We start from the raw sequence: 9,960 nt of genomic DNA, 5'->3' as shown, positions 1-9,960 counted from the left end.
ACAGAATAGCATACAATTCTGATTTTTGCACTGAATTATAAGGACTTTGTACCACTTTACTTAAATTTTCTGATTTGTAACCTGCCTTTCCTTGTTTGTTGGCATCTGTATAAAATGTACGAACTCCAGATATGGGTTTTTGCCGTACAATTCGAGGCAAGATCCAATCAGCTCTCTTTATAAAATCAATTCTGTTGCTTTTGGGATATTTGCTGTTAATTTCTCCCAAAAAATTACTGCAAGCTCTTTGCCAAGGTTCACTTTCTGTCCATAATTTTTCAATGTCCTCCTTAGTTAAAGGTACGACAATTTCTGCTGGGTCTATTCCTGCTAATTGACGAAGTCTCAATTTTCCTTTCCAAATCAAGTCAGAGATTTTTTCCCCATAAGTTTTTAATTTTTTATTTGGTTTATTTGGTAAAAATATCCATTCCAATATAATATCTTCCCTCTGCATTAATATTCCAGTAGGGGAATGCCTAGAAGGTAAAATAACCAAAATGCAATCCAGCTTTGGATCAATACGATCCACGTGCCCTTCATGTACTTTCTTTTCTACCAAGGCCAATTCTTTCTCAGCTTCAGGTGATAATTCTCTTGGACTATTTAAGTCCTTGTCACCTTCTAAGGTTTTGAACAAATTAGTCAGTTCATCATTTTTTACCCCAACAATAGTTCGTAGATGAGAAATATCTCCAAATAATCTTTGAAAGTCATTAAGAGTCTGTAGTCTATCTCTCCTAATTTGCACCTTTTGGGGTCTAATTTTTTGTAGCTCTATTTTATATCCTAAATAATTAATAGAATCTCCTCTTTGTATTTTTTCAGGAGCAATTTGTAATCCCCAGCAAGGCAAAATTTTCTTTACTTCTTCAAACATTCTTTCTAAAGTATCTGCATTTGAGTCAGCTAGTAAAATATCATCCATATAATGATAAATTATAGATTTAGGAAATTTTTTACGTATCACTTCCAATGGCTGTTGTACAAAATATTGGCACAGAGTTGGGCTATTTAACATTCCCTGTGGGAGGACCCTCCATTGAAATCTTTTAACCGGTTGAGAATTATTATAAGTAGGCACTGTGAAAGCAAATCTTTCTCTGTCTTTTTCTTGTAAGGGTATTGAAAAGAAACAGTCTTTTAAATCAATAACTATGAGAGGCCATCCTTTTGGTAACAGAGTAGGCAAAGGAATTCCAGATTGTAGAGAGCCCATCGGCTGAATTACTTTGTTAATTGCTCTAAGGTCTGTTACCATTCTCCATTTACCAGATTTCTTTTTAATAACAAATACAGGAGAATTCCAAGGGCTGGTTGACTGTTCAATATGCTGAGCATTTAACTGTTCTTCTACCAGCTCTTCTAAAGCCTGGAGTTTCTCTGTTGTTAAAGGCCATTGCTGAACCCATACAGGCTTGTCTGTTAACCATTTTAAAGGTAGAGCTGTTGGTATTTTTGGAAGATTATCAGTTGTTGTGCCCTGTTCTTGTATAATATGGATGGCTGGTGACCACTCAAAATAATGCCTTCTAATATTTCTCTCAGAAACATGTGCTAGTTTATGATTTGTTTCTGAGATTGGAGGGATTTTAATCTGAGTATTCCATTGTTGCAACAAGTCTCGACCCCACAGGTTCATAGCTATGTTAGCCACATATGGTTTTAATTTTCCTCTCTGTCCTTCTGGACCTATACATTCCAGCCATCTTGCACTCTGTTTCACTCCAGATAATGTCCCAATTCCTAACAGTTGAACGTTTACCTCCTGAAGAGGCCAAGCTGGATGCCAAAATTCTGGTGCAATTATGGTAATGTCCGCACCTGTGTCTACCAGACCAGACAACAAAACACCATTTATTTTTATCGTTAATTTTGGTCTCTGTTCATTAATAGAAGTTTGCCAAAAAATTTTCTTTATGTTTTCTCCTGAATTTTCTATTCTCTCTTTTTCATCATCCTGACCAGCATGATTTATTCCAATAGTCATTTGGTTATTTAATCGCTCAGAGCAGGGATTTCCTCTACAGCTGCAGGAAAGGTTTGAACTGGTTTTGCTATGGGGGCCTGCCTGAGGCCCCTCCGGGAGTTTCCCGAAAACTGAGGCAAAGGATTACCCTGTCTGTCCTTTGTTGATCTACATTCGTTGGTCCAGTGTTTTCCCTTACCACACCTTCTGCATACTCCAGAAGGAAGGGGCATTCTGTTGCCATTGTTCCTTGAAGAAACATTGCTTCTAGGAATGACCTGTTTACAGTCCCTTTTAAAATGTCCTTGCTTTCCACACCCAAAACATCTAACACTCCTCAAACCTTTTGAAATTACTTCTCCTACCCACGTATCATGCTCATCAACCTCAACATTAATTGTTTCTCTAATCCAATCTTCCAAAGGTGCAGATCTTGCCCTTAACGGCCTGATTATTCTTTTGCATGCTGCATTCGCATTCTCAAATGCCAAAGCTTCAATTATTGCCTTACTAGCTTCTGATCCTGAGACCATTCTGTTTACTGCTGAAGCCAGTCTTTCTAAAAAATCTGTGAAAGATTCTTTTGGGCCTTGCATAACCTTTGTGAATGACTCATGTTTTTTTCCTGGTTCATCAACTCTGTCCCATGCATTCAAGGCTGCCATTCGACATAAAATTACGGTTTGAACATCATATAAACATTGTGTTTGTATTGAAGCATATTGGCCTTCTCCAATAAGCTGATCCTGACAAACTTGTATTCCTTTATCCCTCCATTGTGTTTCTACGTTTCTAGCTTCCTCCTTAAACCACGTTAGAAATTGAATTCTCTGGCTGGGTTCCAGAACAGCTTGTGCAAGGTCCCGCCAGTCCTGTGGTATAATCCTATTATATGTTGACCAAGAGTTTAACATTTGCTTTACATATGGGGAATGCATGCCATAAGATACTATTGCCTCCTTAAACCTTTTAAAATCCATCAGTTCAATTGGAGCCCAGATATTTTGTGTAGCCATTTGATCAGGCATCTGCTGTACGGTTACAGGATAAATTAAGGATGACTGTGTGAAAACAGGCTTTCTTTCTGTAACCTTATGATCCAAACTTGAACCAACTTCACTGTTAAAATTAACAGGTTTTTCTAAAGCTGTTATCCTGGCACTTAAATCGACTATCTTTTTAAATAGTAAAATGAGAATAAGCATGGTGATTAACTGCATAATTCCCATAATACTAATCTTTTCATATAGTTGTTCCATTGTCAGACTGCCTAAAATTTCAAACAAAACCCAATTTTTTTCCAATGTACACAGGAAACCCATTTTTTTAAATGTGGAAAAAATTTGTCTTTTAAATAGTTTCCTTTATGACTTACCAAATCTGCGTAGAACAGTAGAAATCCGAGCGAATTTCAAAAAGGCCACCTAGAGTCCTAGGTGTAAATCCAGAGAGAGAGAGAGAGAGAGAGAGAGAGAGAGAGAGAGAGAGAAACAGAGAGACAGAGAGAAAGCAAAAGCGAAAGCGAAAGCGAAAGCGAAAGTGAAAGTGAAAGCGAAGGGGTAGCTGGCTAAAGCTTAAAGCCAGCCACTTGTTCCCTCTTGAGCCGAGTCAAGGCTTGGCTTTACAGCCAGGGGCCCTGTTTAGCAGGGCAGGCCTGAGCTGTTTGTAGCACTGGCTTTAAACAAGCAGCTCACAGTCCAGCCTGAGCCCAGACCTGGGCCGGGGCTTGGGAGCCGGCTGCTCCGGCTAGGGAGCCAGCCCCAAGCAGTTTTTAATGGATTCTTGTCACGTTGGGCGCCAGATGTAGATGTAACCAATCGTATTATTAAAATAAGAAACACAGAGCCAAGGTAAAAGAGAAAAGCCCAGAGGTCAGAGCTCAGAGATAAAATCTTACCTCCTGCAGTGCTCCTAGCTTCCCCGAGAGAGGGAGGTACTTCCTGTGTCCCTGTTTAAATATTCTTTCTGTTCTGCCTTCTCATTGGTTGTAAACCCAACCACCTGACTGCCTCATCACTGCCTGTAAGTACCGCCCTCCAGGTCTTAAAGGCGTATGTCTCCAATACTGGCTGTATCCCTGAACACACAGAAATCTACCTAGCTCTTCTAACCACCACGCTCTTACTATGGCTCTAATAGCTCTGACCCCAGGGCAACTTTATTTATTAACATAAAATTAAAATAACATTTCAGTACAAATAAAATATCACCACAGAAATGACTTGAACTTTAGCATAGCAAATATAATTGTTCATGTAACAAATGGAGAAGTTGCAACATTTGGAAGACTAAGGGAAAAATAAACATGAAGGGCCCCATGCTAAAAGTATTACTGAAAATTTCAAGATGATGTCCACAAAGCACGAGGCTTAGCTGATGTGGCTCATAGGGCAGGTGCCCATGAAGCTTGTGAAAAATGGAGGACCACAGAGGAATTGCCCTAGATTATGCCTTTCTTTTGCAAGCTGGGGAAAGTACCCTGTTTATTTTCATATCCACTCTACTCAGTACCAGGGGACATGCTCCCTTGGGGTTTTTTAATGTCTGCAGATCTGTCTTATTAAAACACCAGCAGAATTGTGAATGTCAAAGGGTTTCTGGAGAGGAAGTGTAGGCCAGAACAACAACATGAGCTGTTACTTCAAATATTTTACAACCTGTGAAATTTGTGTATATAAACCTGAGAATCCTTTGGTCTGAATAATCAGCCAGGTAAGAGAATCATTAGCAGTAAACTTGAAAGTTTTCTGTATTTTCTGTTCTTTAGGGGGTGGTTTGTCTGTTTACAACATTAAACATCGATACCTGGAGTTCAGAGTTAGTTTCCTGTTTTGAGATGGACTCTTTTCTGTGTGTGAGGATTGTGAAGGTTCTTTAGTTTTTGTACAGAATTACCACATCTCATCTCAAGTCACCCTCGTGGTTACTTTAATACCCTAAAGCCAACCTGAAATCCCCAAATATTGAAAGGTCTGAACAAAATCACTGGTATTCACTATTCCATTTGCTATTTTTCCTTAAAAATTAGGTAAATTGGTTTTTTGATATATAATTTTAGAACTGTTTTGTTTTTTGGTCCAAAGACTCATAAGTAATCTTGGTCATATGGGTTGAATTTTTAAAAAGAATGTCTGTTGTGTTTATAAACAGACAAAATAATCAAGACTATCAAAGAAACTACCCTGAGTTGTTTGAATTACACTAATGATTACATCATTTCTCAGATTCTCTTCCAGCTATAAAGTTTAGAACCCCCTGGGGCCCTTTCAAGTTTTCTCTAGTTCATTAATTTTCTTTCTTTAGATGAACAATTGTTTTCTTCACCCAATGATTTCTTACACCTTGAGTAGTTCACTATTTGTAGGAATCACCCCAGTGTCAGCCTCTGTCCAAGTCCAGTGCAGCTTGGGGATTCTCTCAGTGTCTCCCAGCAACATGGGCCTTCCACACGCTGATTCTGATTCTTCTCTTCTGTACACAGAGTGGATCCAGCACATCATTAAATGAAAGGAACCAGAGGAAGTTACTTCTCATAGCTATGTCTGCTCTGACCAGTGTACCTCAGGGAGGTAATTCAGGTACTTTCCTAACATTGAGGAGAAAAGCAATTTTAAAAAGTTACTTGTCTTTTAGTAAGTGATTATTGTACAATTAGATATGAGATCTTTGCAATCAACTTATTCATAATTCTTCAAAAATTTTAACATTTATTGAAAAATACTGCTATTTTGATTATGCTAGTAAAATGAAAAGTATTCATTTATTTAGGAGAAAGTAAGACTTTATTTGGTAGGAAGGAATGCCAGGAATTAATTTCATAGAGAGGAATCAGTCTTAAAATGAAGAGAGCTGAACATTTTTGGTAACTTTGGAGTAGGTTGATTTAAGGCCAGAGAGTTATTAACCATGGTCCCATTAGTGGAGCTAGAAGAGAGGCAAGTAAACCTTCTCAATATTTGAATAATGAATTTAAATAGATAATAGAGAAGACAAGATTTCAGAGACTAAAGCCATAGGGATTGGCAGTTCCTCCTAATGAAATGACGGAGGGATTGCTGGGTCCACAGAGACAGAGGTTTTCTTATTCAAATAATTTGGGATCAGGAAAAGGTTTTCTTTAGTCTTAGGATAACCAGGAGAATAGAAATGTCATGAAATGCAATTTATAATGCAAAAAGTTCATTTGGTCAGCATGGCAGTATGACTATAACTCCAGCACTCAAGAAACTAAGGCAGGAGACTGCTTGAGTCACCGTGGTCTTCATTTGCAGACTCTGTCTCAAAAAACATCTTAGAAATCTATTTCTAAAGTTCTTAATGGTTCAGATTATTGGAAGACACTAAGCCCATCATCTGCTACAGCACTGAAAAATGTTATGCACTTATCTGGTCAGACTCTTGAGGTTAATATGGTCATGTTTCTTACCTCATCTGGCTCAATGATGTTCTTACATCTTCTGGCTTGATTATGAATAAGAAACAAATCAATACAAAGATGTTTCTGCCCCTTGTACATTCTTAAGATAAGGTGGAGTTACTATGTTTTGATAAAGCTGTCTATACTTTCTGTAAACTCTGTAATTGAAACAAATTCATTTCTGCCTATTTTCTTCATGTTAAAGCCCTTCAAGATTGTTCTTACTTCTCAGAGGTTGTTTGCCTGGTAGAATATTTTAAAAGCTGCTCCATGTTAGAGACAACTTAAGGGATGAAAAGAAAGTTGCTCACAACTGGAGAAAAATGGTAGGATGATACCTGCTCTGAATCTTTAATAAAAAGGCATTATTAATGAAAAATATAATAAATGAAAAGATGTTTGAAAGGAATATACAACAGAAACATAGACTTAATATTTATTGGGCTGATAGGCAAATATTATATAAGATCTTCGCAAGATCTTTGTGTGGTTATAGAAAACAATTTTCATAGACTATGTTTGTGTTGGCAAGAAAATTACTGCCTAGAAAGACTGATGGACATGAAGGTTAGTGTTCCACAAACTATCCTATCTTTTCTTTTAAGTGTTATTGAATCAAACCTTAGTCACTGAATTTCTCCTCTTGGGAGTGACAGACATGCAAGAATTGAACCCTATTCTCTTTGCCATATTCCTTACCATGTACTTTGTCAATGTGGCTGGAAATGGAGCCATCCTGATGATTGTCATCTTGGATTCAAGACTCCACTCTCCTATGTATTTTTTCCTGGGAAACCTAGCATGTCTAGATGTCTGCTACTCCACTGTGACAGTGCCGAAGATGCTGGAGAACTTCCTCTCCACCAGCAAAGCAATTTCCTTCTTGGGATGCATAACACAGCTTCATTTCTTCCACTTCCTGGGGAGCACAGAGGCCTTGCTGCTGACAGTGATGGCATTTGATCGCTTCATGGCTATCTGCAAACCACTCCACTATCCTTTCATCATGAATCGTCAAGTGTGTATCCAGATGGCTGTCACCATTTGGGCCATTCCTTTTCTCCATGCTCTGCTTCACTCCATAATGACATCTCGTTTGAACTTTTGTGGTTCCAACCATATTCATCATTTCTTCTGTGATGTTAAGCCATTATTGGAGCTGGCCTGTGGTAACACTGAGCTCAACAGGTGGCTGCTTAATTCTCTCACAGGTACCATTGCCATTGGCCTCTTCTTTCTGACATTTCTCTCCTATTTCTACATTATCACTCATCTGTTTCTCAAGACTCGTTCTTGCAGCATGCTCCACAAGGCACTGTCCACTTGTGCCTCTCACTTCATGGTTGTTATTATTTTCTATGCCCCTGTTCTCTACATCTATATCAGTCCAGCTTCAGGGAGCTCCCTGGAAGAGGACAGGATCATTGCTGTCATGTATACTGTGGTCACTCCTGCACTCAATCCACTGATATACACTCTAAGGAATAAGGAAGTGAGAGGGGCTTTTAATAGAAAAATCAGAAAACAGCTTTGACTTGAGGAAATACAGTAAATTCTTCTGAAATACAATCAATTAATGCAAACACTGAAGTGTGAAATTACTTGATTCTGCAGTTGTTTATTATATATGACAGAAATGACCAGGTAAAAGAATACATATATGAGAAAATATGGCTCAATTGTATTTAAAATCACAAACTATATAAAAAAAAATTGAAACAAACCAGGTACTTAATATAAATGCCAATGCAGAATTTGTTTGGGAGATAACAATTGATGAAAATGATTTGGTATCCTTTCATATATATTGTATATAAAATCAAGTATGCAAATATATCTGTATTGCCCATGTTTTGAATAGATGGGTATGAATAGGTACATTATCTATAAGGCTACTTTAATTTAACATCCTATAGTGTGATTAATACAATCTCTTTAGAAAGCAGTAAGTACTGGGGATTGAAACCCATCCTTCACACATGCTATGCCTGTGCTTTGTTACTGAACTCTCTCCCTAGCCCTCTGTTCTGTGTTTTTCTCTCTCTCTTTTTCTCTCTCTCTCTTTCTTTCTTCCTTCCTTCCTTCCTTCCTTCCTTTCTTTCTTTCTTTCTTTCTTTCTTTCTTTCTTTCTTTCTTTCTTTCTTTCTTTCTTTCTTTCTTTCTTTCTCTCTTTCTTTTTTTGAGACAGGGTTTCACAAAAATTTCCAGGCTGTCCTGGAACTGACTGTGGCCTAGGAAGACTTTGAATATGCTGTTTTCCGGGTCAGCCTCTCAAGTTGATAGAAATATAGTCCTTGTCATTGGATCTATCTACAATCAAGAAAATATAATTTTTGGAACTGGATGGGGCAAAGAAGAACAAAGTATAATGATATATGCATATGAAGATCACAATAAAACCCATTACTTGTACACTCTAAAATATGATAACATTATAATGATTTTACATTTTGAAGATTTTAATGTAAAGACATTGCTGTTCAACTAGAAACATAAAGTTCAATTTGACATAGGACTTAAGGGTTAATTTAAAAAGTATGTCCTAATTTCATATTTATAAAATAGGAAGGCAATTAAGAATTGAGATAAGTGGCAGAGTTTCCTGAGAGGTGAATGTGGATTCAGATTTGAAATCTGAATTTTTTTAAGTTAATTTATTTGAATTTCTGCAACCATCCACCTGCCCTCAGTCCATTTTGGGTCATTTCTAAATATAAACCTGTCAATTTTAAATTTCTTCTTCAATTTTCATTATGTGTTGTGAGGTTTTGTCCTTAAAAATTAATTTTTTTTAAATTTTAATCCTTAATTTTTTTTTTTTTTTTTCGAGACAGGGTTTCTCTGTGTAGCTTTGCGCCTTTCCTGAAACTCACTTGGTAGTCCAGGCTGGCCTTGAATTCACAGAGATCCGCCTGGTTCTGCCTCTCGAGTGCTGGGATTAAAGGCGTGCGCCACCACCGCCCAGCTAATCCTTAATTTTTTAATGTTTCATGACTTTAGAGAGTCTGTATCTGGGCCACAAACCACATGTAATGTGAAATTTGGGGATTTGTATTTCCCGGTGGTTTCCCACCAGCAATATCCACAGCCTAGCCTCACCTTGTCCATATCAAAACATTAAAAAAAAAAAAAAGAAAGAAAAAGAAATTAAAAATTTCAAGTTACATCGAGAATTTTGGTGTTCTATGGTGGAGATGTGTAAACTGAAAAGTATTATTTCATACATGATGGCGGAGATTGTCTTATTTCTCCACAGAGAGAAATTCTATAGTTTTATAGAGTTGTATAAAAAAAAATTGTGAATATCTACAAAAATGTGAAAAAAATGAGATTTTAAATGGAGAAAAATATTTAAATTTTTTTTTTTTTGTTTCTTGGGCTTCTATTGATGCGGGGTGCCAACAACCTGGAGATTTATGATGTTGCAAAATTCTGGGTTTCATTTCAATTTTAATTCAATTTTAATTTTGCCTTAAGCGAGGATAGAAGCGGTATGTGGCTGGGTACATATGTATAAAGTTTTCAGCATCATTTTTAATAATAAAACATCATGGTGTTTTCTATGTTGAAAAAG

The 9,960-nt window shown here is 37.2% G+C and overlaps 1 protein-coding gene across 1 annotated transcript; it reads left to right on the top strand.

Moving 5' to 3' along the window:
• Positions 1–7,044: 7,044 nt before the first annotated feature.
• LOC102921327 (olfactory receptor 12D1-like) lies at positions 7,045–7,920 on the top strand. The gene has a single exon (XM_015991204.2). The coding sequence runs from the start codon at positions 7,045–7,047 to the stop codon at positions 7,918–7,920; it is 876 nt and encodes a 291-aa protein (XP_015846690.1).
• The last annotated feature ends 2,040 nt before the right edge of the window (positions 7,921–9,960 follow it).

This window comes from Peromyscus maniculatus, chromosome 21, assembly GCF_049852395.1.
Source record: "Peromyscus maniculatus bairdii isolate BWxNUB_F1_BW_parent chromosome 21, HU_Pman_BW_mat_3.1, whole genome shotgun sequence".
Lineage (NCBI taxonomy): Eukaryota > Metazoa > Chordata > Mammalia > Rodentia > Cricetidae > Peromyscus > Peromyscus maniculatus.
Note: the sequence above shows the minus strand (reverse complement) of the source record. Positions and strands in the feature narration are given on the sequence as shown.